Source organism: Poeciliopsis prolifica, unplaced genomic scaffold (assembly GCF_027474105.1).
Source record: "Poeciliopsis prolifica strain line A6 unplaced genomic scaffold, Auburn_PproV2 SCAFFOLD078, whole genome shotgun sequence".
Lineage (NCBI taxonomy): Eukaryota > Metazoa > Chordata > Actinopteri > Cyprinodontiformes > Poeciliidae > Poeciliopsis > Poeciliopsis prolifica.
Window position 1 is genome coordinate 292,108 of NW_026562453.1, and position 27,990 is coordinate 320,097.

Here is a 27,990-nt window from a genome sequence, read left to right on the forward strand (position 1 = left end):
CAAACTGAATCTTAACACTGCAGCAGTTTAGGCTGTGCTGATAGATCGTGAGCGTTTTCTGAATGTTTTTGTCATCCAGACAACGGTCCAGCAGACAGCCGAAGGACGGGGACGGCCACCGTGTTTGTGGAGGTTCAGGACGTCAACGACAACCGGCCCATCTTCCTCCAAAACAGCTATGAGACCAGCGTTCTGGAAACCGTGCCCATCGGAACCAGCATCCTTCAGGTGGGTCCTGCCTGGACGCCAGCAGCACTTTAACAAATTCAAGACTCAGTTTGCTTCATATTTACTGAGTCATTTATGAAGGTCTGGTATTTTGGCCAATTTGAAATCACTTCTGCTTTTATAGTTCTTTCTAAAATGATCAATACCTCTGATAAAGTCAGGTAAAAAAAACTTTAAAAGTGAATTTATCTTTTGTTGCAGAACCAGAACCAAGACTCCACATGTATAAAAACTGTTTATTACAAAGTGTTATGTACAGTGGAGGTTCTGTGATGCTGTGGGCCTGCTTGTCCTCTAAAGGTCTAAAAAGGAATGTGTCATCACTGTGTTTATTCTGCTGTGATGTAGCTGCATTAGATTAATTAATTACTTGGTTAGAAACATGTTATAGAGATTGTTGTATAAGGTGTTGCTGTTCCTGGTTTTGGAAAATGATGCAGATCAATTCCAGCCAAACCATCTGAGATGATTTTATTATTTTTTTGTACTATTTTACATCAGGATCAGACTGAGTTTGGTCAGTATGGCTCAGAAATGTCTTCAAATCATCCAGTTTTCCCCAACGGCTGTAATAAAGTTATTTTCCAGTGTTGTGCATCACGCCTCGTTGTCGCTCATCTTAGAGAATTTTATAACAAACACATCAAAGAAATTTCCAGCAACAGCTTCAAAAGCTGCTCTTATCTAATCAGTGATCAGTCAGTGACGGTCAGTCAGATTTCAGTGACGTAGTCGAGCAGACAGGGCGTAGTGATGTGGGGCCGCGGCGTCTCCGAGGCGACAGGCCGGGTGACGTGCGTCCTGGTGTGCTGGTGCGGCCGGCGGTAAGGCGGTCGCCTGAAGGACAGGTTGTGAGAGCGGCGGTATGATCCGAGCCTCCTCCACGTCTTTAACTGTGGCTCAGAGGACAAGCCTCTGCCGCGGGTCAGTCTCTCCCCCGGGGTGCAGCTCCTCTCCAGGTCGCCCTCCGAGGTCGTCTCCGAGCGTCTGTACACCGCCAGGAAGACCGCCAGGCCGGCCAGCAGCAGGGACAGAACCAGCACCACCATGATGGTGAACTCTGGGTCGTGCTTATCTGAGGGATGAGATGGAGACTGCAGGACAGAGGGAGAGCTGGTGGTGGTGGCTGAGAGGATGGAGGCAGTGATGTTCCCACCTGGAAAGGTGGAGGTGATGTTGGAGTCTGGGTCAGTGGTGTTCATGTTGTCTTTGCCCTGGACGGAGAAAAACATACATAGTATGGGTCAATGTTTTTTTAAAGAAATTATGAGCAAGTTTATTTCTCCTTGTTTTTTATTACTATTAGAAATGACTTTTTTGGTGCATGTCTTCATCGTCTGTAGGGAAGTCTGTTCGTGGTGGGACTGTAATGCAATAACAAGTTCCTAAGTTCATAATTTTAATTTTCAGCCATTATGTCCTGAATTAATGCGTCTGATTTCTTCTAGTGCAGAATTATGACAAACGTCTCCAGTAGTGACATAAATGTCGGATCAAATGTGATATGAGCCTTCAGACCTCAGTCACTCTGAAAGCAATAAGATGAATATCTGAATTAGTTCCACATATGGAAGTGATAGATCAGAACTGGGCTGAGGAGACTGCAGGGAAAAAAAACACATTTGAGTTTTATTTGCCTGCTGTGTGAATGTAGCCCTAGAAAGGCCTAGTCAAAGCCTGGACCTGAATCCAAATGAGAGTTTGTGACATTACTAAACATGGTTGAGTTGTTTTGCAAAGAACAAACGTTTCAGTCTCTTGACATTCAAAGCTGTTAGAGACACACTCCAAAACTTTGAGCAAATATTGACTTATTATTGACTTTAGACAAATATATGCCATATTTTTTTTTATATTTTAACTGTTTGTTTTTGTGTTAGACATTGAAATTCGTGGTTGCTGCCAGACAGAATGTGGAAAGCGGATATGAAAGCTATTACACTGCATCAAAATGCCATTTCAGCTCCGGACTTGGCCAGTCAAGCCTTATGAAGCTAATGGAGGTTCATTTGAGGGTTTATTTTCTACATTAAAATCATACACCCAAGGGCTTACAATATACATACACACAACAATGCACAGAAATAACTGCATGCACATGCAGAGGCAGCGAGTGTTCAGCATTTGCAGCAATTATGTAGCTATTAAATCAAGGACTACAAAACAGTCAATGGTTGACAGGCTTTCTTCAATGTAAAACAAATTGGGTTTATTAAAACGCCCCTTGTAAAATGCAAAACAGCCACCAACTCTTCCTCCGCCTCCCCCCTCATTCAGCGCGCCCCCATCTTCAGCACAGTAACATTTGTAAATGTCATCATCCTTAATTCAGCGGAGACAAAGCATGGCTTATCGGTTTAAAGGAAACACATTGGGACGTGAAATTATTTTTAAGACCAAATGCCAGGAAAGCTGTGAAAAGGCCAGTGGAGCAGGATGACTCGTTAGAGCGTCAGTTCATTAGTCAGCGCCTCCATGCACATCGCATCCACACACACATCCACACACACCACCCTGGAGGTTTTCTGTCTCACCTTCAGGTACTGCAGTCGGCACAATCTGGTGATTTGAACCTTGGCAGCTCCTGTAGTTCTTATTGGACCACTCCTGACATCTCACTGCTCAGCTATGATCAACGTCCTTCATTTCTGCACATGTTCACCAACATTAGAGTCTAACTGTTCCTGCTAACATTTGAAGTCCCAGGTCTGGATAAGCAAAGCAAAAAAACAAAGATGGAAAATATTTATGTTTGGGGAAAATTTCCTATTATTGATGTTCCATCCATCAATCTGGTCCATCCGTCCTACACACAGTTTTTGCTTTTTGCAGGTTTAATAAATCCTGTCCTCTGTATAAATTTTTTGTCATAAAGTAAAAAAAAACTGTATTTAATCTTTAAAGATAAAAATAACTTAAACTTTTCTTATTTTACAGTACTTTCATTTTGGCTTAATTTTACTCTTTTGTATTGTATTTATTTGTATTTTTTTTATTTTGAACCAATAAGTGGACGTGTTATTGAGTCGGTGAATGATTGTGACTTTGTGGATTCTAATATTTCTAATTATTTTTCATGTAAAGCCAAATCTCTGCCTGCTCTGTCCACATTCTCAGCCACATGTCAGGAAACTGCAGCAGCTCTGAGCCTCATTCCAGTTTCAGTCTGTTCACACTGAGTCCAGGCTGCAGGATGCTGCAACAAACTTTTCACTAGTTTCAACTTTCCACGTTCAGTTCTGTTAAGTTCAATAATAAAAAACTTTCTTTTAGGAAGAAGTGTCATTAATATGAAATTAATGCCTGGTAGAAAACATACTCACTCCGTCTGAATCTCTTTAGCGCAGCACTTTCTGGGTTCCAGTAACTGTGGTAGAACCTGTTCTTTGTGAATCCACATAGTACTTGTTTTTCTGCCTTAAAGTGCTACTTTCCCAGAAATGGAGTGGGGAAGCGATGGGGAGGAAAACAGGGAACAGCAAAGAAAAGGGGGCAAAACGTGTGCAGCAAAATAAAATGTCAGTTTTCCTGCTGTTGCAGTGGAAAGGAGCTAAAGGCAAGGCAATGTATTTAAGACAAAGGTTTTGTGAATAATTTCTCTTTTCATGCTTCACACGATCACATTTAAAACAACGTGTGCAACATGTTCTTGCTCTCTGTGGCCCCTGTTGTCGGGCCAGAGTGGTTCACTCCGCTGTGTAGCACTCTATTCATCACTCAGCAGTCTGACCCCCCAGTGTCGTCCTCCTCCTCCTCTTCCTCCCCGTACTCCTCTTTCTCCTCTCCATTTCTCTTTATGAAGCTAATGAGACTGAAGTTGGGCCCCTCTACATACAGGCAGAGTGAGAGCAAAGGAGGACACACAGGCGGAGGCAGACGTCTTACAGCGCCTGTTCCTGCTCAGACCTCCATACGTTCCTCCTGTAACCTGAGAAAAAACCCAAATTCCATTAACTGCTCCTAATTTTATAACCACAAACATAATTATATTTAGTTGTAAAATGTTATTTATTATTATTTTACCAACAAAAAATTGAAAAGTGTGGCCTGCATTTGCATTTAATCCCATTTCCTCTGATTGCCCAAAATAAAAATTCCCACAATTGATGTTAGGGAAACAGCAAAAATCTAGGATGGCACAAAAAGATTAAAACCAAGTCTTGAACTGTAGATTATAAAAATGGTTTTATAAAGCCGTGTTTCTCAAAGTGGGGGCCGCTGGCCTGTTGGCGGTCCACCAGGAAGTGCTGGAGTGGTCTCAGTCAGCCGGAGGAAAATCAACAATCTGAATCTAATAATAAAAATTACTTTTTAATTACAATTTTTAGTCTAAACTGATTTCAGTTGTCATTGTGAAATATTAATTAAAATAATTAATTGAAATGTTATTTGCCATGAACAAGTCGCTTTGTCACAGAGATGTTTGATAATACAGATATGCTGCTGTAAAAACCCTTAAGGACTGGTTTCCAACTAAAATCAGGTTTGACGCAGCATTTATGCTAAACCAATGTTGTAACGATTGAATAGTGACTAAAAGTTAGAAAAACATCCTAAAAGTTGATGTTACTGTACATATTTTGCAGCGTTATCTGTGGTTCTTTGGAGGGTTCCCCAGCCAGAACACACTGTGGGAACTCTTTCTATAAAGTGTTGTATTGTTGGGCTGAATGGTTTTGTGAAGGCCTCTGTAAATTTAGATTCAGGTTTCTGCTAAATTCTGCTGAACTTGGAGCCTCATCCAGAGAGTCGTGACACCCGGAGGATACTGAATCCGACTCACTTGGCACCAGCAGCCGTGGACCTCTACAGACTCAGAAGCCAATCTTCTGACACGGCCCATTCAGCAGCAGCGCAGCATGCTGCAGTATTTATCTGTGTGTGCTGCAGAGATGGGCTGTGTGTGCAGAGGCCAGCCTGGCTGCCTGCCACCAACCGGAGGACGAGGAGGGCATCATTGCCAGGCTACGGTGGTTGTTGTGGCTACATGAGGCTGGGCACCAGGGATGTGGACTGAATGACAATTTGGACTGTAAAGACTCCAAACCGTTCAGGACTCTGAGTTTTATCTTCTGTAGTGAACATTCAGACTGTGAGAAATCCAAATATGTAATATTGATATCTCTGCTAGTCAGAAGTTTACATCTGCTGCTCATGTTTTCCAACATGTTATTTAATTTTTTTATCTGACACTTTGGGTCTGCTTGACGAACAGAACAGCTGCTAACGTGTAAAGGAGTCTCTGCATTAGATCTTAATTTTGTTCTGTTGCCTTGTTCTGAGTGTTGATCAGAATTTGAGTGCTTGTAAAAAATAGTTGAGATGAAGTTTTTGTAGTGGATGTAGTACCTGATATAAAGCATCGTGTGATTTTAAGTGACTATTTCTGCTGTTTCCGTTTCACTGCACAGGTTCAAGCCACAGATGCAGATCAGGGAGAAAATGGCAGAGTTCTGTATCGGATCATCTCTGGTGAGTCTCTATGCTGAGTTCCTGCTAAATATGCCAAAAACCACATTTTAAATGTCTCACTGCCAGGACTGGAAAAGTCTGGTTTTGTTTAGTAGTTTTGCAAAATGATTTCCAACGAAGAACAAAATTCAAACGTATTTCTGACTTGGTGGCTGTTCTCTAGAATGTTTTTGTCTCTTTCACCAAAACCAGGATCATTTCCTGGTTTGAGGAAGTGGGTTTCTTGAAAACAGAAGGCCAGTCGGTGAACCCAGTGTCACCCACAGCTTACAAACAGGATTTTTAGTGTTTGATCCTCTGTTTGTTTCAACCTTATGAATTATGGACATTAAGCTCTCCGAATGGAAAACAGAGTCTGCAGCAGGGAATCATGGGTAGTACTGATGTACTAATAATAGTTTTGTTGTAACATTTCTTTATTATTTTTTTTACTGAATATGTTCTGAACTGAAGGTCGAATAATGAGATTTTGTTACTGCAATTCAGTTCAGTTCATTTCTGTACATTAGCACCAACTCTCCTTATGTTTCAAGGTAATTTACAAAAACAATTGAGTAAATGTCTGCAAATTCAGTTTCATATTCAAAATGAAATGGAGCTATGAAAATAAACTAAATTAAATTGCGATTAGACTCAAACCTGGAGCGTTTTAAAGATGATCTGATGTCTCTCTTCATGACATCTTTCTGTTTGTGGCTGCAGGGAACAACAACAACCTGTTCAGCATAAACAGGCAGAGCGGCCAGGTGACCAGAGGCGTCCGGGCGCTGGACCGGGAGACCAGCAGCTCCCACGTGTTGGAGGTGGAGGGCTTCAACAGCGATGAAGGCAGCATGCGGAGCTCTGTCAGGGTGAGACGCTCAGCCTGTGAAACGTGTGTGAACTGCACCCAGCAGGCAAACTGGTTTACGCTTAAAGCGTCGCAAACATTGTTAGAAATTTGACCAAATGCTGTTTCAGTGTTCTCGCTGTAAATCTAGTTTAATTCCCACATTCTGATTTAAAGGATGAAGTTAAATTCAGCACTAATCCTAATTCTCCTGCAGGTGATCATATATGTTGAAGATGCCAATGATGAGGTGCCAGTATTCACCCAGCAGCAGTACAACCGACTGGGCCTGAGAGAAACCGCTGGAATCGGAACCTCTGTGATCGTAGTCCGCGCCACCGATCCTGACACCGGTGAGTCCGACCGCAGCCGACCAGCGCTGTACGCTCTGATGGCTTGTAGAATATCAACCCCGCCACTAGTTGGTGCTGTTCCATCAGAAATTCTTCTCTCTCTTTTTTTTTTACCTTGTTTATCTCTGGTGTGTGGAGAAACGTTGTGTCGTCTGCAACTGGCATTTAAAGTCTTACTACTTCCACAGTTTGTACTTCCTCTCTTCACTTCCCTTGGTGTTAAACTGTCTCAGTGGCTCATCTGGTGATTCTGACAAACATTTTCCAAAGCATCAGAGTGGCCATAAAACTGAAATAAGCACTTCCTAATAAGGCTTTTCTTTATATAAATGTAAAACCAGGTCAGAGGAAGTTTCAAAAATAACTCTGTTACGAGAACTTTGAAATCAAGTCGAGTTTATTTGCGTTGCTAATTTCAGCAGCAAGGCACCAAAAAAAACAAAACATAAAACAAAAACCAATTAAGAAACAAAATATAAACATTACATTTTGTCAAATCCCATCAAAATGATCATGCAAGTATCATATATTGACCAATGTTCAGTTATTATGAATCATGGCGGCTCTAATCAGGAGGGTGTTAGCCTTGATTTAAAGGAAGTCAGTGTTACAGCAGTTTTGCAGTTTTCTAGACGTTTATTCCAGATTTGTGTTGCATAGAAGCTGCATGCTGCTGAGAGTTCAGGAAGGTTGATCCAACAACAGCAGATCCTTAAAGGATTATTTTGCAAAATCATTCAATGATTTATAAACTAACAACAATATTTTAAAGTCGACACTTTAAAGCAAAAATCTCAGTTAAAAATATGTTTGTAATGATGTGATTCTGGATTCTGAATGTCTGTTTCTGTCCTGCTGTGCAGGTGATGGCGGCGCTGTTGCCTACTCCATAGTGTCCGGTTCAGACCGTAAGTTTGAAGTGGACGTCAGCACTGGTCTGGTCACCACTGTGGACTACCTGGACTACGAGACCAAGACATCCTACCTCATGAACGTGTCGGCCACCGACCAGGCGCCGCCGTTTCACCGGGTATTCTGCACCGTCTACGTGACCTTACTGAACGAGCTGGACGAGGCCGTGGCCTTCTTCTCCTCAGGCTACGAGGCTTCCCTCCGGGAGAACATCGCCACGGGAACGGAGGTGGTTCAGGTCCAGGCCCAGTCTGCCGACAACCTGAACCAGCTGACTTATCGCTTTGACCCAGACACGTCGCCGGCAGCCTTAGCCCTCTTCAAGATAGACAGTGTCACGGTGAGAAAAGCCTCACATCATATTATTACACGCGTAATTATAAATATATCAACATTTTTTACACTACGGCTACAAAATTGTTTTCTGAAGGGGTTTAATGCAATAAAGGTGAAATGGAAAGGCATTTTCTGAATTGGTTCTGATGTAACGAACGCTGCCATCCACTGGTGGGTCTGTGCCCTACCAGAGGCATGAAACTGATTCTTCAGTGACCAGGTTGTAAAGCTCATTCTGCTTCACAACCTCTGCATCTTGTTTATTAAGCCATAGATAACATCAATATTTGATTAAATTATGTTTGGATTTTTCACTAGTGCCTCTAGATGTAAATCTGGTGGAAATTTGTGACTACATGATTCTACATCAAAAGGGGATTTGAGAAACTATCAGTCTCTGGTGGCTGAATAATGAAGAAATCCACACTTGGAAAAATCTCCACAAACTTTATTTTTTCTTCTACTTCACAGTTGTTTTTCAAACTCCAGTGAAATACATCATCTTTGGTTGTGAAATAACAGAACCTGAAGAACCTTAAGCAGTGTGAATAGGCCGCTCCTCATTTTCTGCAGTCTTGTTTCGGCATGAATGAAATCTGATCAAAGAGCTCAAAGCTTTGAAGTTTTTCCATTCCTTTTGTCTGTGGATTTTCCTGATAGCTCGTCGTTTTTCTGTGTTTTGTGACTCTTGACCTTTTGTTTGTGGCGTTCCAGGGCCGCATCACGGTAACAGGCCTGCTGGACAGAGAAAAGGGAGATTTGTACACTCTGACTGTGGTAGCTGACAACGGAGGACCGAAGAAGGACTCCACTGTGGTACGTCGCTTTGGAGTTTTGTAGCTTTCATCCTGACATCCAACTTCATTGTTATTTTAAATGTATTGTGTCTGATCTGTTGTAGAATAATGGCATTCTTCTTTTATCAAATGCATCCCTCTGTGGATCTGTAGAAGGTAAGGTTCTGTTAGAACAAAAAGCAGAATGGAAAACTGTCTCTTTGTTTTTGTTCCTTTCATTTTAAAGGTAAGAACCGATCTTCAGCATGTGATGGAAGCTGCAGATAATTTTGTTGCTTCCCAGGTTTCCATCACCATCCTGGATGAAAATGACAACAGTCCTGTGTTTGACATAACGTCTGATACGTCTGTGAGCATCCCAGAAAACACGGCAATGGGGAAAAAAGTGGCAGTGGTGCTGGCAAGGGACAGTGATGCCGGCTTAAATGGACTGGTGAGGCTTTAGTCACCAGTGATTCTGAATTTGAAACTGCCAGATATTTCTGATGCACTACAAATAAATTAAATATGCAAAGAAGCAAAGAAAAGACATCTATTTTTTTCCTAACTTTAAAAACATCTTAAGTCGACCAAAGATCACTTTTGCAATCATAGACAAGATGGCACCACATGGAGGTTAAAGGTCATTGGATTTCATTTAGAAATCAAGGTCTAAGAGTCTGGAGGAAGAATTAATCACACTGCAGTATTTGGAGCAACTTTATGATTAGAGTTTTAGAATAAACTCAGATTATTTTAAAATGAATGATCTTCTCTCAGGTGAATTTCACTCTGGTGGCTGGAAACATGGAGGATGTGTTCAAGATCAAAACGGTGAATAACAGCTATGGAGAGGTTTACGTCAACGCTGCTCTGGACCGGGAGTCTGTAGATCGCTACCTCCTGAAGGTCAGGGAGCCGCGCTATGTTGTCATGACACGTTTCAACCTTTGTTGATCTACATTTTTAATATTCACTGTTTTGCAGGTCCGTGCCACTGATAATGGTTCACCGACCAGAAACACAGACCACTCGCTGACCGTCAACATCCTGGACGTCAATGACAATGCTCCTGTCATTGAAAGCCAGCGGGGATACAACGTCAGCGTGAACGAGGTGAGGATGAGGTTCATCCCTGGAAGCCAGTTTAAATTTACTTTTCAACCATTGCTGGAGATTTAGATATTCAGGCCCAGGTTTGCTGTGAAGTTTGGCCATTTTGTGTTTTGCAGAACGTGGGAGGAGGCACCTCAGTCCTGCGAGTGATTGCTACAGACAGGGACATTGGTCCGAATGCCATGCTGTTTTATTACATCACTGCTGGAAACCAGGACCTGACCTTCCGCATGGACCGCATGACCGGGGAGATGGTGACCCGGCCGGCCCCTCCGGACCGAGAGCGACAGCAGGAGTATCGCCTCAACGTCACTGTGGAGGACGATGGCATGCCGCCGCTGTCGGTAAGATTCTGGAGCGCTGAACCGAAACGTTTCTTACTTTAAACTTTTACAGGCTTTGAGTTTTGAAGTTTCTTTGAAGTTGAAATGACTTTAAGCAACAAGTGTGTTATTTGCACCTTAAATACAGTAGGATTGTCTTCTTCATACTCCTGATACATTCGACTGATGAAGCAACAAGCAATGAAGTATAAAGTCATTTTTTGAAAGAGCAAATTGTATGTTTTCAATGGAAGTCAAGAAAAACTTTGATTATTGTGGAAACAGTGACGTTCAGTGGAGAAGCAGCAGCTGCAGATGCACAGCTTTCCATAAAGCTGAACTGATGCAAAATGATTTAACAAAACTGAAACCATAATCTGAAGAAAGTGTTGAGCCATACTTAATATCTAAAGTGTTTCATCTGTAATTACATCGTATTTCATTTTCTCAGTTGATGCAGTTTTAAAATGTTGCCTCCTTTTCATCAGCAGGAATCGAAAATCAAAGTTTGCCAAACTAGTGCATGTTAATATTTCATAGTTGTTTGTTTTTTAACATATATTTTTCATTTTTGCATTAAATCTCATAAATCTGATAACATGATGCCATGTTCAAGATGAATCTGAAGCATAAAACAAATTTCATTTCTCACTGATTTCAAAGCGGAAATGAAATATCTTTAATTACAGGACAACTCCATGTTTAAGGGACGTTTGGCAGTCAGAACCAATGACTGACCAGTCTCTTTATGGACTGTGTGCTTTGTCCTGCTCTTAATAAGGAGAGGATGGATGATGCCACTGAGTAATATTCCATACCTGGCTGTGTTTTATTTTTAATTTTTATTTGAGACAGTGCAGGACTTTGCTTTGTTTTGATAATAAGGATCCCTCTTATTGATGACTTTGGACCTTAGAGATTATTCTGCTGTGACAGATCAAATTTGTCTCTTTCACCTTTGAATTTTTGTTCATATCTAATCAAGACAAAATTTGCTGTTTACTGATCGCATTATTTTTATTTTCACTCTTTGGACTCCTGATAAAGAGCTGAAGCTTTGACCTGCAATCATTCAGATAAGCTCCATCCAAAACGGTTCAGAACTTCCTCCAAATTATCACCAAGTTATCATTTTTAATCCTTTATTTTCCTGCCAATATTTCTTTACTTCACATATATTCCTACAAAACTGCATTTCTACATTTACTCAATGGAAGACTAGATATTCGTTACACTCTATGTAAGATAAAGCAAACAGTACACATAAAACACAGATACCCCAGAAAGTTAAAGGCAGTTCAAGCAAGCAGCGCAGACTCAGGAAGCACGATGTTTTGTCAACAGGAAAACCACAAGACATATTTCCTAAAAGACAACAGAGAACATTGCCTTTTCTCTTTAAAAAGCTTTTTCGACATGTCTGTTAAGATAAGAGACGTTGCTGCTATACCCTTCAGGACGTGGGTGGCACAAATCATGAGATGAATAAGGTTCCTGTTAATGCATTGTGCAGAGACCTTCTAGCTCTGGCTCCTCTTATAAAAACATTGTTTTCATCGGGTTATGTGTTTAGTTTCTGTTCACCAGCCCCTCTCTGGTGAACAGCATCTCAGAGGCACACAAGTGGAACAACCTTGTTTTATCTGCTACGACTCCCTGGACAACAGCTTCTCCTTGTAGAGAAATGGTTTTGTAAATCTGTCATTTGAGAGGAACAAGGGTTTCACAGATGATGCAGAATGCTTAGAGTTTCATTTTTATTATACAGAATACCACGAGGGCTGTTTAAAAGCAAGAAACATCCCTCATGCAAGCTTTTTACAGTATAAAAACACACAGGTACAATATAAAAGTCATCAAGCATACAAAAAACTTTTTTCAGGGAAACCAGAAATCAATTCTTAAAACTTTAATCCCTTCCTTATTCCTTATATATTCCTTATACACAAATATACAGCCACAAACTTGTAAGCAGGCTCACATCTAAACAAAACAAGATGTTACTCCGTCATGTAAACTTCTTAAACATTTTCTTCTTCAGATGATTTCCGCTTAACACGCTGTATGCATTTTACCCCAGATTAAAAATAACACTACCAGTGAATTAACACAGTCACACATGGGCAAAGTGATGCAGTAGCATCTCACCGTTGCTACAAGAGACATTTTAAACCTTTTGCTCAAAGTATTTAACAGTTTTGGCTTATCAGACCTCATTGCACAAAAGTAGGATTGAACCTTTACCCTGATGGACATAAACACAGTGAAATCTAGAGGAAGTGTCTGAACGGCAGCGAGTTCAACTCCTGGAAGATTTTTTTGTTTGTTTGTTTTGGTAGTATCTGTGAGGCTACATTAAAGAAAAACAAATATTTTTTTTCTCCATAATTATACAGACACAACAATTAAATCTTCCCCTAAAAAATGAAATCTATTTTCAATTATACAAGTATGTTTCAGGCCATGATGCAGTTGTAAAAGTAGAGGACAGAAGGGAAATATTCAGACGAACAGAAGCGGAGTCTGAGGTAGCACAAAAGAAATGCAGAGAAGAAATCATACAAAAAGAAATGTAATGCCACATTTTGGAGAATATTTGCTCTCATCACACCTAAAACCTCTTTCACAAAACAGTTCTATCGTAAAGCAACAAGTATCTCATGCAACCTGCCATCATTTAGTTTCTGCTCCCTGGGGGACGGATATTGGGGAATGCCCTGAACAACCTGCACCAGACTCATCTGCCCACCAGTGGCTCCATTACGCCCCCACTGGGTGCCTCTCCCAGTCTGAATTAAGTGCTTGGTCTGGTTTTATGTTAAATCTTGTGTTCATCTGGTGGCACAGACTGATGTTTAAAAGGTTAACGTCATACCCTCAAGCCACAAGGCCAATAAACCTCGCACAAGTCGACTGTTGAGGTATCGTCGCTGCATTGATTGGTGGTGCAAACATCAGATGACAAATGATCATCTGAGTTTGTTTGTAAAATAAGACTATTGCTACATAAAGCTGTAGAGCCATGAAGCCCCAACTCTTTGGTACGTTGAGTATTTCTGCTGTGCTTGGCGCCTCTGAGACACAAAACGTCAGAATGACTTCTGATTCCTGTATACAACACGAACATGAACTCTAATGACACATCATTTTATGAAACTGTTAATCAGACAGCTCTCTAATGACCAGCAAAAGAAAACCGATGCAATCACAACAGGAGGATTGACAGCATAAATTTGACCATGTAGAAAGTTCACATGACAGAGAGCAGAGTTCAGGCGATGCATTTGAACTCTGTGGGGATTTGAGCTCAGAAGAACTTGCTGCTTAAATGATTTTTCTCTAAGAGCTGAGTAGATCACTCTCCACCTGCTTATAGCAAGACTCCCACTTTCAACACGTCTTAAAGAGTTAATGAAAGACAGCGGCAGAGCCAGGCCTGTGAGCTGTTGTCAGAGTTTGGCCTGAAGATCAGATGCAACTCGTTGGCCTGCAGATGTTGTTGCAGGTGGAAATGGTATGTGGGTCAAAAACGCAGCGCTTCTCCCTCCTGCAGTCCAGACAATGAACAGATGACAAATCCAGACAGGAACAATAAGTGTTTATGCAGTTATTGTGAGAGAGCTCAAGAGGAGAGCATTGGTATTAAAATGAAGGGAAGAACAGAAGAGCGGCAGGAATGGGCTTTAAATCTGCACCAAGTCTGGATCCTCGGGGATAACGTCTGAAAAGGAAAACAAGTGAAAATCAGTGAGGACATAGAAATCAGTGGTGTCCACAAAAAAAACAGTTACTTTGAGACTTTCTGCTGACAGATGTGAAATGACATATGAAAGCGTATTCAGATTCAGTATTGCACTTCCTGCACAAATATGTCAGAACTCTGCAAAAAGCGAATGACAACATTTGTGTTTTTCACGTTTTTTTTCACCACATCAATTCAAACTTGGGCAGACACAGACTGGTAAAATTCACAGAATGATGGGTGATTTGCTGGAAACTGTAAAAAAAGAGGAAAAAGCAGAACCAACAGTCGAAACCAGAGTTGCAACACGGAGATAACAGGGAAGTTCATGTTAAACTCTGCAAAGCTCGTCAGAAGGACCAAAATGATGAAGACGAAAGCTGAAGTTTCTTCACAGCACCAAACCTCAGTGTGGAAGAGATAGCCCAGCAGAAATCCTCCATGATTCAGAATACTTCATTGCTCACACATTACAATATCCAAATGAGGGGCTATGGGATGTGCTGATCAATCAAGTCTAATCCATAATGGATCCCAACTTTCTATGACTTTGAAAATCTGCTGCTGACTGGCTCGTCGCCAATCAGAGCGTACTGCAAAGAGCAACAGTGGGTCACCGACCTCTAAACAGACCGGCGTTCTTTTTGATTTGCTGTGGAACGGCAAATCAAAAAGATTTGCCGTTCCACATATCTCATCTGCTGAGATATGTCTTCAAGGAAGTTCAATAATCCACCTGGGAATGGCAGGAATGTCTGCCCAGGTGCCCGTAGATTTAAAAAAAACACAGCTGGAATGGAAGCTCTTTTGCGTACCTAAGGTTTGATGTTCTATGTTCAGTCAGGGAAAAGCAACAGAAAAGGATGCTGGGCTGAAAACTGAGTAGACAGATAATGACATCTGATGGGAAGAAGCTCTCCTCGAGGTTAACAGACGAGTTAAACCTGTCGGCTTTATCAGCTTCTGCCACGATGTTTAAAGTGTGAACATGCACTTTTTGCAAGGCAGGATATTTCAGCTGATATGGATGGAGTTATAGTCATACTGGATTGCATCAGACTCTAGATTTTGAAATTTAAACTTTCTGACTCATTACCTTGTGCAATGCCTTTACACAATGCACCAAGCACCGTTGTTAAGTTCGTCCAACATTTCAAAAGAGAATTTAGCCTAAATGAATCAGTAATTATGAAAGCAATCTTTGGTCGTTTTTCTTTTTTCTCAATAAAACCCAGCATGGCAGTGAGGATTCGGTCACAGACTGACTCAAAGGTTGATTTAGAGCTGAATGTAAACTGTGTCAGGTCTGGCAGATGAGCTGAAAGATGAGATTAAATCCTCCAGGGCAGTCTGCTGGTTAACTCTGAGAGTCATTTATGACTCAGCCAGACCTCTTGACCTAGAAAACCCAGAATGTAAATCAACCCGAAACCGGATCAACGCTTTACATTGCAAGATTAAACTTTTCTGCAAGGAACTCAAAGACTTTCAGAGAGTGCTGCTCGATTTTTCTCCTGTTAAAACCCTTTTACAATATTAATTAAGGATTGATGAGCAAAAATTGGCCAAATACATGTGGAAGAAGCAAAATATGTAATTACAATTATAATACTTGCAATTCTTATTCCTGCTGAATTAATTATTTCCTCCCATTTACTCCTTTTAGGAATTTAAAAGCTTGTTTTTCATTCAGTTTCCAAAGAATTTACTTTCCAAATGTATCAGTCAGGAGAAGGGCACAAGCTATCTTCTGCATCATTGAACTAGGGTCGAGGAAGATGCCAACATGCAGAGAGCCTTTAACACTCCCATATGTCGAACGAAGGAGGAAGGTCTAAAGATCTCTAAAAATCTTGTTTTGTGGTTGGATTAACCAAAGATGAACTGTTGGGCCACAAATTTCTTCAAAATCTAGTGGATCTGGAAACCTTCAGCTGGACAAAGTGGGTAAACATCACCGAGGCAAGACGTGGGGTGCTGATGGAATCCCACCAAAGAAAAATCAAAAAATGATTCAACAAACTATTACTCCAAAAGTCTGTTACATTCTCTTTTACCTCCAAACAGACAGGTTTTCCCTTTCAACTGCAGTCACAATATGAAGGCACTGATTCCTTCTGTTCCTACCTTCGGATGGGAAGAAAACGTCGCCATGTGCGGGAGGAGAGAGGGGCGTTCCCGGGTCCGACAGTAAGTGGTGGCTGGTCTCAGAGGGCTGCCGGGTCAGGATCTGGGAAACAGTCCGGGTCTTTGCCTGCGGGGATCCGCCCAGAAACACTGGATTCTCGTGGCCCTGAGCTTCGCTACACACAACAAACAAGAAGGAGAAGTTTGTAAGAAACCACAGCGTGACTCACAGCTCTATTTCAAAACTCATCTGTTCCTCACGACAGAGGCCTTATGTTTGTCACTTCTGGAGTAAATAAATAACTGAATAGTAAATGATGAAACTATAACCCAAACAATCCATACATGTAATATCTGTAAACTAATCCTAATAGAACGTCATTATTCTGGTCAAGCAGGATCCCTCGCTTACAATGACCAGTTCTGCAATACGTGTTATCAGGACAACATTGTGGCGTTTTCATGTTCGTGCTTTTATAATCCTACCACTGTTATGCAAGACTCCAAATTATTCCATCTCTTCACCGATTAGTTCCCCCGTCTTATCCGTTTTGCTCCTCCATGAACCCAAACATTGTATTTCACATTATCTTCCATTGGACTCAAGTATTTTTATCAACGTAGCAGATACATTATTTTACAACTTCTCAAATATAACATGAGCTTTAATTTAGTCATTTAGAAATTCATAAAGAATTTCTATTAACCCCCCATTTCCTTTGATTGTTGATCTGATCTGTTTGACTCTTAGATACCGAACCAAAACAACCCTTCAGAGAGCTCCCACTGCAGCATGATATGTACTGGAGTCACGTAGCCATATTTCCTAGTGGTGAACAGTAATTAATCAAAAAAAAAAAACTTAATCGGTTGTTGAAGTACAAAAATGAACACACTGTACAAGACCCCAACAGAATGAAACGGCGAGCGTCCCTTCTGAGGAGTGACTTTGTTTCGATGCTCTAAGATCAACTGGCGGTGGGAAAACGTACCTGTCCATCCGCACCAGCTCCTGTCCACCTGGGAGAGAGGAAACAGGAAATGAGCCTTTGTGACTGAGCTGCAGCACAGCAGAGTGAATGTGCTTCCTACTGTGTGAACTGGAGTTAATCCACCACAGCCACAGGAAACGTGTCAGACTGAACGTTTGGACATTAAAACATAAAGACGTGTTCTGAGTTCTGCTGTGAATATTTGCTGGCCAACTTACAGAAGTCTTATGCTTTGAAGTTTTTGGCACAGTTAAATGTTAAAAATCTGATTTTTGTTTATTTATTAGGTGAAAGAGAAGTAATCCAAACCAACCTGACCCAATGTGAAAGTACAACCTTTTCTAATGATGATTAGCTCCACCAATCACAGGCCATGTCACTCCCAAACGGAGAATTATGAAATCACATGAATAAAATCTGACTGACAACATGAAGTAGGCTTAAAGATTTAAAATAACACATCATGCTCTGGCATAACCCTACAAAAAATCTGTTTATGAACATAAACCTTCCAGTGTGTCTGAATTAAAACTTTTCCTCCTGAGGGATGTAGCAGACATTCATGTTCCCTCCAGGAGTAAAACCCACTTTTTCACATTGGTGCAGGCAGGTTTGGAAATGTTTTTCCTTAATAATATATAATATGTCCCTGAAACAAGGGAGCCAGAAAGCAAAGACAAGAATTCTGTAAGAAGGCAGATAATTTTTCCCAGCAGTGCATTGCAGTGCAGTACGTACGTCTGTTTGACCGTGAATTCTCTCGCTGTTTGTAGACCAGGACCAGAATGAGAGGCAGCGACAGCAGAGCCAGAATGCAAGCAGCCAAGGCTAAAGCCACAGGCACCGAGGCTGTTGAAGGAAAAGAAAGAATTTTAAAATAGAATAACTTTGCAGTCATATTCTGCTTTTAAAGGCCTGAGTTAGTTTCACACCTGGCGGAGGTACGGGATCCCAGAATGTGCAGTCGGCCGACCCATTTCTCTCTAAAAAAAATAAAATATTCACAGGAATGAGTGCTTGGGCCACTTTTCTTTACTATACATCTAACAGCTCATTTCACTATAAGCAGATAAAAAGTCTGGAGCGGGGATGAGATAAAACTTGTAAGACCCTCAGTAATTTTAAATTGTATGTCCAGCCTGCTTGATCTGCTTACTTGGTGTAACGTGAAGAACAACGTAGCTGTGGGCAATGTGCTGGGCAGTCGGATGGTTGTGATTCCCCTTCACATCCAGGGCTACGCAGCAGTAGCGGCCCTGGTCTTTGATGGTCACATTCTTGAGAATCACCCACATCTTTTCATTGGTATGGCTCATCTCCACTCCTAGGTTCTGGCCGTGGCCTTTGTGGCCGACATTGCGTGGGGTTTCCCCGCTTTTACAGTGCTCGTCGATGTGGGGCGTGAAGAGCCAGCGGTCCTTTATGTCATGACCGGAATGTGAGTTGGCATTTTTCTGGTTGCACACCAGCGTGGCAGTCGCCCCCTCTGGACAGGCGTAGTACCGGTGGACAGGGGACATGGTCAGTGAGAAGCTGGACTGGGTTGGTGTCACTTTCGCTGGAAAGAAAAGACAAAAACACATGAGTCTCATTATACTTCCTGGTAGCATAAAGGTTAAATTGAACATAATAAAATAAAGATGGATTTATTTCAAAGCTGGACATGGGAGTGTTGGTTGTCACTGTTGTTTTGATCCAATATGAGCAGAATGGACTCTGCATGTTTTGTGTGGGTAATTCTGGCTGTTCTGCGTCTCCAACATCCCAACAATGTCTTAATTAACTGACCATCCTAACTTCAGATATGAATGTTTGCAGTGCAGCTGTGTGTACTGTGTCTCTGTGAAGGTGAAAATTGAGACAGAACAGAAAAGGAAGGATAAACTGACTTTATACGGTTGTTTTTTTACATTCTATTAATGTATTTTATTAAAATTTTTCATACCAGGATTGTTGTAATTTCTAAGAAAACTAAAACATTTTTTTTTACAACTTGAAGTTTCTTTCTGTGTTCCTCTATGCAGCTTTACACATTGTGAGACTTTTATTTGCAAAACATGTAAAGCTCAGTCGGTTTGGATGCAGAGCTCCGTACAAACCAGCTTCCCTGTCGATGCTGGAAAACATTCATGTTTCACCAACGTAATGAATTCAGTTTGCGCTGACTTGGCATGTTATCTCATCTGACCAAAGTATTTCCATATGTTTCTATGGCTTGGTGCAAACTACAAACAACTATGAAGTACTTTCTGGTCTGTAACCAAAAATCCTAAAAGAATTCATCGATTGTTGCATTTTTAGCATGAACAAATGTGAAAGAGTTGAGGCGTTATAGTTACTTTTTCAAGGCACTTCATGGTTTTGGGCTGAAGACTGAAGTTGGTAAATGATTGTGAAAGAAAGAAGGTGTTTGTGTGCAGTGGAAAAGAAAAAAAAACCTGAGAGGAATGGGGGAAAAAAATCCCGAGTATTAATAGATTAAAGATGACAAAGAATAACCCTGCTGGAAAAAACAAAAAGTCACATTTTGTTGAGGGTATTTCAGGCCTTCAAGAACTAGATTTGTCAGAATAAATATTTAGGGAATTTACATTAGAAAGATGCACAGAACCAAATAAAAATCTTTAGAATTAAAACTTCTAAAGTAATTCTGAAAACCAAAGATCAGGGTTGTAGTAAAATGGGAGCATTTTACTACATTACCTCCACACTTCTGCTGTTACTGATGGGATGTTTTTTGCTGGGGTTTTTTTTTTTTGGCATTTGAACAGGATAAAATCTTTTTGTGAAAAAAGGAATTAAGATAACCATCAGGAGTCTGAGAAACATTAGATAACAAAACTGAAAGAGCCAGAAAGAACATCCAAAACAGGTACGATTGTAACAAGATCTTATGCCAGAATAAATTGAAATATTCACATGAAATGTGAAAGCAGTTTCAAAATGTTGAGAAAAAGGAACTCAAACCATATCGGCTGCATGTAAGAAACCAAATAACCCATGAACCCAAAAGAGTCTGTGAACTTTAGACAACATCAACAGTATGTTTTTTCCAAAAGTCTCCGTTATGATTCAAAGTTATTTTGGCAAATGTGAACTGGGCCAGACTGACTAATAACTGGATCCTCCCATCAGTTCTTGGTTTTATTTCCAGAGAAACATTCCTAATTTGTGTTGTTGGATAGATTCCACTTTCTTGACTCTGCAGTTTCAACACCAGGCTTGCATGTTGCTGGCATAATCGCATCACAATTTGTTCATGATTTAATAATCCCAAACTAAATGCTTCATTTTAAATTAAATAAACAAGTTGGGTAGTTGTGGTGTTGTGATGCAACAGCAGTTTATCTGCACATTTTTGTATTTTCAAACATCCGGAAGTACATGACAGCTGTGAGCCCTCTTGCATATTGTACCTGTCTCACTCATGAGTTCTGTTTTTAACCACATCCTGTTTTAACTTCTTTATTCTTGCAGTAAAATGCATTAGAGGTTGTGTGTTTTTCATGAACAGGACTTTATTTTGCTGAAACAAAATAAACGTCTGACCCAAGCTACAGTCTGACACATAACCACTCTAGAACTTCTTGAATATCTGAAATAAATGACTGCAGCACTGCCAATGGAAAGAACCAACAGAGCAAACCTGCCTGTGTCTGCAGCACATCTGCAGCAGACTACAGAGTCGTGGAGCATTCAAAATTGCTACGTGCTGCAAGAGGACAGGAAGAGTGTGTGGAAGTGTGTACGAGCCAACTACAAGAAAGTGAGGGGGTGAGCAGCATCAATAGAGAAGTTTTAGGAATAGTAACAGTTTCAGTCACAAGTTACAGTAAAGGTCTGAATATGTAGATGCGGCCAGTGTTGAGTTCGAAGGGTGGACTTCCTTCCTGGACTCCTGATAACGTCCCTCAGATTCTCTGCTAAAATCTGAATTTTTTACAGTTACTGCAGTCTTACCTGCACCATCCATTAAGAATTGGCTCACTCCACCAAAGACTTTTCAAAACTTTCACACATAAAAATCTCAAAGTGTGGCATGCACATGCACTCTTCCACATTTTTGATATTAACATCAAGCTGAGTGAGATTGGATGAAGAGCATACAGTTTCAAGTCTTGAGACAGATTTTCAATTGGATTTAGATCTGGACTTATCATCTATTGCTGAAAGTACAGATGAGGCTTCCAGTCTCAGAGGTCTGGGCTCTGTCCATCAGCAGGACTCTCAGAGAGAAAAGGTCTCCAAAAATGCAGCGAACAAAACAGCAAGAGTCAATTCAGAAAGAAAAAGATGGTCCAGAGAGAGGAACCTGTTGCTGGAAGGAACAGCAGATTCGAGTTTACAATTCTGCTAACATTTCCTTGTTGTTTGAAGGGTTGGATGCCTGAAACTGTCCTCATATATTTGGAGATAAAAGCTAATTAGCAACAAAGTCAACAGGTAGAGATGCACATTGAATCAGATGAACTTTGTTGATTTTGATTGGCTGTTTAGATGCAGCAATGCATTCAATGACCAGAATGAAGCTTTGCACTGTGTTATATATATATATATATATATATATATATATATATATATATATATATATATAAAACACAGTGCAATATATATATATATATATATATATATATATATATATATATATATATATGTTTATATATATATATATATATATATATATATATATATTTTTTTTTTTTTTTTTTTTTTTCATTTACACAAGTTACTCAAACACAAGTGGGACCCTGGCCCAGACTGGCCCTACTGGTTCCTTGGAGTCCTTGCAGTGCTCTCACTTATTAAAATGTCCTTTGTTATATGGATTTTTTGTATTTACTGATTAAAAGTAAAAGAAAAAAAATTACTTGTTAGTTAGAATTATGCTTCTTTTACTGTTTATTTAAAGTGTTTTCAAAATCTGCATATGTGGGACGTATTGCAACATGTCTGAAAGTTTGCTCAGCAAGACAGCTGTTTCAGCAACTTCCTGGGATTTAACTAGACTTTGGTCATGAACATGGTGCGTTTAAGTTTCAGAGAGTGCACACATGCTCCAAGCACGGAAAGCATTCTGGGGTTTGGGCCTAAATCAGGAAGCACTGCAGCTTGTTTTTGATAAATGTCAAACGCAGTTTAAATGTTTCGTTAACAATCAGCTGGAAAGGAAGTACAGTAGCTTGATAAGCTGCGACCTTTGCTCTTTGATTATCCGTGAATGTGTGTATACACGCCAAGTGTGCATCCTGTGTGTGCCATGCAGTATTTTCCTGTCAGGCAGCTGAATGCTACAATCGCTATTGTGTGCAAGGAGAAGCAATAGGAAGAGCGTGGAGGGTGATTAAGGTGAAACTGGTATCCTCTGGCTGTTCCTGTCTGCTCTGCGGGACAATGGGGCGTCTCTTCTGTTTCACACCCACCACACCTTCTTCACAAACCCGGCTGCCTTTTCTCGCCTGATTTACATAAGGCTTGAGTTTCTGGTTGAAATGTGTTCAGATTAGAGGGTCACGGGTTCACACAGATTGTGTTACAGAGATATCACTCCAACAAGATGGGGCTTTTGTGGGGAAGTGTTTGGAGGGAGGCTGTGAAGATGCCACGTGAGTTTAGTTTACCTGTATCAACCTCAGAACTGCTCTGACCTGCCAGAACGTACAAACACACAGCAAGCTAATTGATATCTGCAGGGAGAATGTTTCTGACAGATCTGTTGTTGGCTCTCTCATATCTAGATTTCTGCTCCTGTGATTCCCTGGGGGTCCCAGGAACAGGCCCTCTTTGTTTGGTTGACACCTATTGCCACTCACAGCTTTCTCACTCTCCAAGCTGAAGAATTTGATATCTGACTAATCAAAGGATATTCATCTCTCCAAAATGTTCCAAATTACTCCAACGCAACCATATTGCACTAATTCCCAGATCTTTCCCGTCATAGGATGACGGAAAAACCAGAAGGAGTGTCCGCTGCGTGAACAAAGAGCAGAAGGAGTTCTGGTAGAAGCTTCTGGTATGACAGTAAAAATGGATCAGCAACAAGACGTGTTTGAATCTTAATCACAGTAGGAGGCGGTTAACTGTCAGCAGGTCACCGTGTTCAGAAAAGCTCGACGTCTGCCTAAGGTTATTTATTTTCCATCTTCAGTAAAGCAATCTGAAAACCAGCACATCTTTTCACCAGTGATTAGGTGATTTTTGGGTGTTTTCCCTCAAATCATACATTAGTCTTGTGTCTATTTGTGGTTCAGTATTTCCAGATTCGCCTGTTTAGAGATTTTTCTTTTCACTATAGCTCCAAATTACTTTTGGGAAATGTAAGCATTTGCAGATTTTGTCTCAACTATTAAAAAGGAAGCTGAAATACCTTGGCATTAATCTACTTGACACTGTTGGCCGGCATCTGCAAAGCAGCCGATCTAAAATGAAAAATCAAATCCACACTAACATTACCAGAAATGTTTTTTTGTTGTTGGCTATTTGGTGTGTCAAAACAACAAAGATATGGATCTGTGGTTTTCTACTTGCTTGCTGAGAAAGTGTTGTGCTTTACTGGCACCACAGAGGAGAGACTGCCACAAAGCCAGTGACTCTCAATGCATAGCTTTTATCAGGTGGAATTATGAATTTAATTTAAGTGTAATATAGAACAACTACACCCTAATTATAATTTATATAGATTAATTAAACTATGTATTATTAACTGGATCTGTACAGTGACTTGTGATGACATGATAACTGATGATGAATAAATAAACTGCATTGAAATCCATTGAGATTAAAAGTTAAATGCATTACAGCTGTAATAATTGTTGTGCTTTATGATTTAGATGAAGCAGGAATAATAGTTGGGTTTTTTTAAACAAAATAAATCAGGTAATGTTTTTGTGTATCTCTGGTTATCACTATGAAATCACCAAAGATATATTTTTTCATGATGTTCTTGAACAGTCAAGGCTCTTAACCTTGTGGTTAATGATGTGACCCTGGGCTGCTGAGAAAAATCACCCACATGGGGGACAAAGTGTTCCCAGCAGCGTGGAGGTCACTGGTGGCAACATCAAGACATAAATCGCTGCATGCTAAACGTGACAAATATGCAGACCTTTAAAGATGATCGCAGGCAAAAATCTCCCAAAACAAAAGAAGTGCCCCCGCCTCCACTCTCCTGTTATTACTAATGCAGCACATGCAGAATATGCCCACACAACTGTTGCACAATCATTCACCAGCTTCCTCCCTCCCTCTGCAGGCAGGTTGTCGTCAATGAGATTGATTATGGAAACCTGCTTCCTAATTAAGATGCACTCATTTAACTCAGAATCGATGTGTGCACAACACGAACCACAGCAGGACAGGAAAGCAAAGCGGTAAAGACCCTTAGAGTGATTTTGTAATATATGGAGTGCTGAAAGTGTCACTATTTAATGAATATTTTTGAATTAAAACTAAACTAAAAATAAACAGAAAAATTTATGAAAGCATCCATGTCTTAATAATTTAACATTTACAACTAATTACTTACAAAATAAGGGGAAAAATTGGTCCAAATCATTTGGGAGTGCCAAACAGGCCACAATTTACAAAATCCTTTCCTCAATATTTTTGTCATACTTCAAATTTAGTTGCAAATAATTAAATCTTATTAGGTTAAACTTTTACCTCTTACTATTTAGCATTTTTTCAGAATGCAGTCGAGACTGCGAGAAAGTGTGAGAAAGAATGGTTTGGTCATTTTTAAAGCACCAAAATGTAAAAATTAACAAAAATAATCACTAATATTACTCATTTTTCAATTGAACGGGAAATGAACCAATTTAAATAAATAAACTGAAATTATTTTGTTGTGTGAAATATTTCAAACAGCCACTTTAAATGGAGCCTGGCTTCTGATTGGTTGACCTGCACAGTAAGTCTCCTTAAGACCAAATATCTCAACCAGAACATTAGTGATCCAAATGATTAAAATATTTATATTTTAGTGCTTTTTATGAATAAAATCTTATAAATGACTATTACTATTAATAGACTACTGACATTACTCATTTACACACTTCAGTTACCAGGTAATGATTTACTCTATTTACTTCTCACATTGTGGCCTTTTTGGACCTCCGTACATTGTATGTTCTTCATCGACTCCTTTTTTTCTGCCATTGTCTGCAACAAGAAGCTAAATGCTTATCTGGGAGGAAAAGAGCCTCTGATTGCAGCTGGCTTTCTCTCAGGTCTTACAAAGTGGAAATCCATTACTGGCAGAGCCACAGAAACTGTTTTCATCATTGCCCTAAAATGAAGGAAACTCCCCAACAATGGGGACATCACAGAAACAGGGTGAAGGCATTTGGAGTCGGTCTTGTCACGTCTTAATGGAGTCTTTCAGTTGCTTTTTTAGAAAAAGAGAAGAAAAATGCAAAGGCATTTTTTAGTTTTAAACCTGGACTGGGAGACTGAGTCCCAGGATGTCCCAGTGTAGACATCCTGGGATAATGTTCTGGAGTCCTTACAATACAAATGACTTTTAAAGAGGCACATTAAAAGTTACTGATATTATAGTTCCAGGGGTGCAACTCACAAGATGGGATGATGTGCAAAATTTAACCAAAATGAGATTTTAGATTTTATTTCCTGACAAACTAAGAATTCCAATTTATACTTTTCACAAGCAGAGAAACTTTGACACAAATAATCAGATCTAAAATGCTAATGCCAAAAAAAAGAACACTGAAATACTTTTTTCCAGAAATGTACCGTTTCGTGACTCAAAACAGTTTTCAAACAATATCTGGAGGACTTTCCAGTTAAGGTTTGAATGAAATTCCACCTTTCCTGTTTTGAGCATCAATCATTCGATAGTCTCTATGGTCACAAATCCTCAGTTTTAACGCTGCTAAGATTCAGAAGTATCTAAAGTTTTTTAGAGGTTTGCCAACCTATTGAGAAATCTATTAGCCAATTTGCCAACACAACTGGGTGAATCAGAAACTACTTCCTTTCTTATGTCAAAATAAATGCTTTTATGAGAAACTGTTGGTTTCCACAAGGTCAGGAGATTTTTATTTTTCGCAAAAAACAAAAAAAATATCTCGGACAAAATTCGTGGGAAAACTGAACAAGGCCCGCCGACTCCAACGTGCGTCACACGACTCTCACCACGCCCACTTCCAATTTCTGAACAACAGTCCTACCCAGACGGGCAAGTTTCTGGAGCTTCAGACGCAGATTCAGCAACTACCAAGATCCACAGTGACACAGTGCCATCTATTTTTTATTCACTGATTTGATTAGGACACTGCATATTAATTAATATTGGCACAATTCATTAGCACAGTGTCTAAATTTGATCCTTTATTCTAAGACAAATAAGCAAGAAAAAGAAACAGATAGGCACGACTGGTGGGGACGGATTCCCTCATGGTCGACGCCGTGGTAGATGACAAAGGTTCAACATCATCAGCACATGTCAACTGGTCCAAACAGATGCTAAATATAATCAATTTTAGCAGTTTGCAATTCTGCTTCGCTCTTATTTGGGTTATAAACTGGTAGTAAGAAAATAAATTGTAATTGAGCAGGAAATATAGGATTTATGTGAAGTCTACTTTTAAACATTAACAACAAACCATTCTGCAGCCTGCACACAACGGAGCCCATCATTTAACCCAAATAGGAAAATATTGGCTTGTGATAAATGGAGACATGGTTTTAAAAAAGGTAATAAATTTAAAAAAACTACATTTTAAGCACTTTAATTATTATTTCTATTAAAAAATAAACCAGCACACACTGGCAAAGGGAAATTGTTTGTTCACAGGAATGAAATAACATTTAAAGGGACAAAATTATTGTTAATGATGAGAGTCAACATCAACCCTAAATGTGTCCCAGTGTGTGAGTTCATCAACTGGTACTCTTAGGTCATTTGACCCATATTTAAGGTGTTTTAAGGAATCATCTCCTCTGAGTTTGCATATCTAAATAGACTTATCCTGGAGCCTGGGAGTGATAACAGCGCCTGCTGAGGCACCAGCTGCTCAGCTCTCCTCCAGCAAAGGCCAAATCTGCAGAAACCCGCTGCTCATTAGGCCAGCAAGCCGCAATGCCTCTCCTTTATTTCTAGACATGTAGATCTGGCAACAAGAAAAGAAAAGAAACAAAGGTCGCCCCAAAGTGCTGCATGTGTTTCGGTTGGTTCCCCACAGGGAGGGGCGTTTAAGCCGCTCGACGCCAGATGTTCCGTCTCAAAATGTTTTCACCTCAGTTTTTTTTACAGAAGCTCTCCAGCATAAACTGTGATGCTGCGCAGCTGTTTGAGAAAAAAAGCTTCAGAGGAGATGAGGTGGTTAAATTACACCAGACTGGAGCTGTCAGCGTTATAACACCATCTGGGCAGAGTTACGACCAAACACGTTCAAACTTCTGCTAACGTTCCACAATCAAATAATGACAAAAGTCATAAATAGTCAGCTTCAATGTGACAACAAGTCCTCACACCGCGGGGTGCAGAAAGTATTAAAAGTGTCAGATGTCAGCGGGATTCAAGCTTTACCTCCAGCAACAGCAAACAGCAACCAGACGAGCCAAAACTGGAACTTTCTCCTCCAAACGGACGTCCGTCGCCTCTCCATGGCCACCAGGACTTTAAAAACTCAACCAAAAGAAGCAGAAGAGCAGAATGTGCTCAGCTGTTGGACCTCTTCTCTCCGGCTGGTCTTGTTTCACTCGTAGTAAAATGAAGAGTCGGGCAGAAAGGGGCGGTCTCTCTCTCTCTCTCTCTCGTGCGAGAC

At 40.4% G+C, this 27,990-nt stretch overlaps 3 protein-coding genes across 3 annotated transcripts in view; 2 read left to right on the forward strand and 1 right to left on the reverse strand.

Annotated features, from left to right (window-relative positions):
• The window catches only part of LOC129352604 (cadherin-23-like), a 125,542-nt gene extending 116,309 nt beyond the window's left edge, over positions 1 to 9,233 (forward strand). The window contains exons 27-34 of the mRNA XM_055021671.1: positions 80 to 228; positions 5,640 to 5,700; positions 6,403 to 6,551; positions 6,747 to 6,882; positions 7,746 to 8,134; positions 8,845 to 8,946; positions 9,032 to 9,083; positions 9,211 to 9,233. Of these exons, the coding sequence (XP_054877646.1) occupies positions 80 to 228; positions 5,640 to 5,700; positions 6,403 to 6,551; positions 6,747 to 6,882; positions 7,746 to 8,134; positions 8,845 to 8,946; positions 9,032 to 9,083; positions 9,211 to 9,233 (1,061 nt within the window). The remainder of the gene's footprint in view (positions 1 to 79; positions 229 to 5,639; positions 5,701 to 6,402; positions 6,552 to 6,746; positions 6,883 to 7,745; positions 8,135 to 8,844; positions 8,947 to 9,031; positions 9,084 to 9,210) is intronic.
• Positions 8,982 to 27,990, forward strand: part of LOC129352603 (cadherin-23-like) — a 42,854-nt gene continuing 23,845 nt past the window's right edge. The window contains exons 1-4 of the mRNA XM_055021670.1: positions 8,982 to 9,360; positions 9,687 to 9,815; positions 9,894 to 10,022; positions 10,139 to 10,366. Coding sequence (XP_054877645.1) covers positions 9,112 to 9,360; positions 9,687 to 9,815; positions 9,894 to 10,022; positions 10,139 to 10,366 — 735 coding nt within the window. The 5' untranslated portion in view covers positions 8,982 to 9,111. The remainder of the gene's footprint in view (positions 9,361 to 9,686; positions 9,816 to 9,893; positions 10,023 to 10,138; positions 10,367 to 27,990) is intronic.
• Positions 12,081 to 27,971, reverse strand: vsir (V-set immunoregulatory receptor). Its single transcript, XM_055021673.1, has 7 exons — positions 27,753 to 27,971; positions 18,363 to 18,764; positions 18,139 to 18,189; positions 17,945 to 18,055; positions 17,207 to 17,234; positions 16,215 to 16,390; positions 12,081 to 14,066 (listed from the first exon to the last, which is right to left on the reverse strand). The coding sequence occupies exons 1-7, from the start codon at positions 27,829 to 27,831 to the stop codon at positions 14,029 to 14,031; spliced, it is 885 nt and encodes a 294-aa protein (XP_054877648.1). The 5' UTR covers positions 27,832 to 27,971; the 3' UTR covers positions 12,081 to 14,028.

Excerpts from the sequence above, each read along its gene's own strand:
- vsir (XM_055021673.1), bottom strand. The coding sequence starts at position 27,831 with ATGGAGAGGCGACGGACGTCCGTTTGGAGGAGAAAGTTCCAGTTTTGG. Across the intron at positions 18,765-27,752 it reads GCTGTTTGCTGTTGCTGGAG|CGAAAGTGACACCAACCCAG; the intron begins GTAAAGCTTGAA and ends TTTTCTTTCCAG. Across the intron at positions 14,067-16,214 it reads CGTTTTCTTCCCATCCGAAG|ACGTTATCCCCGAGGATCCA; the intron begins GTAGGAACAGAA and ends TTTCCTTTTCAG.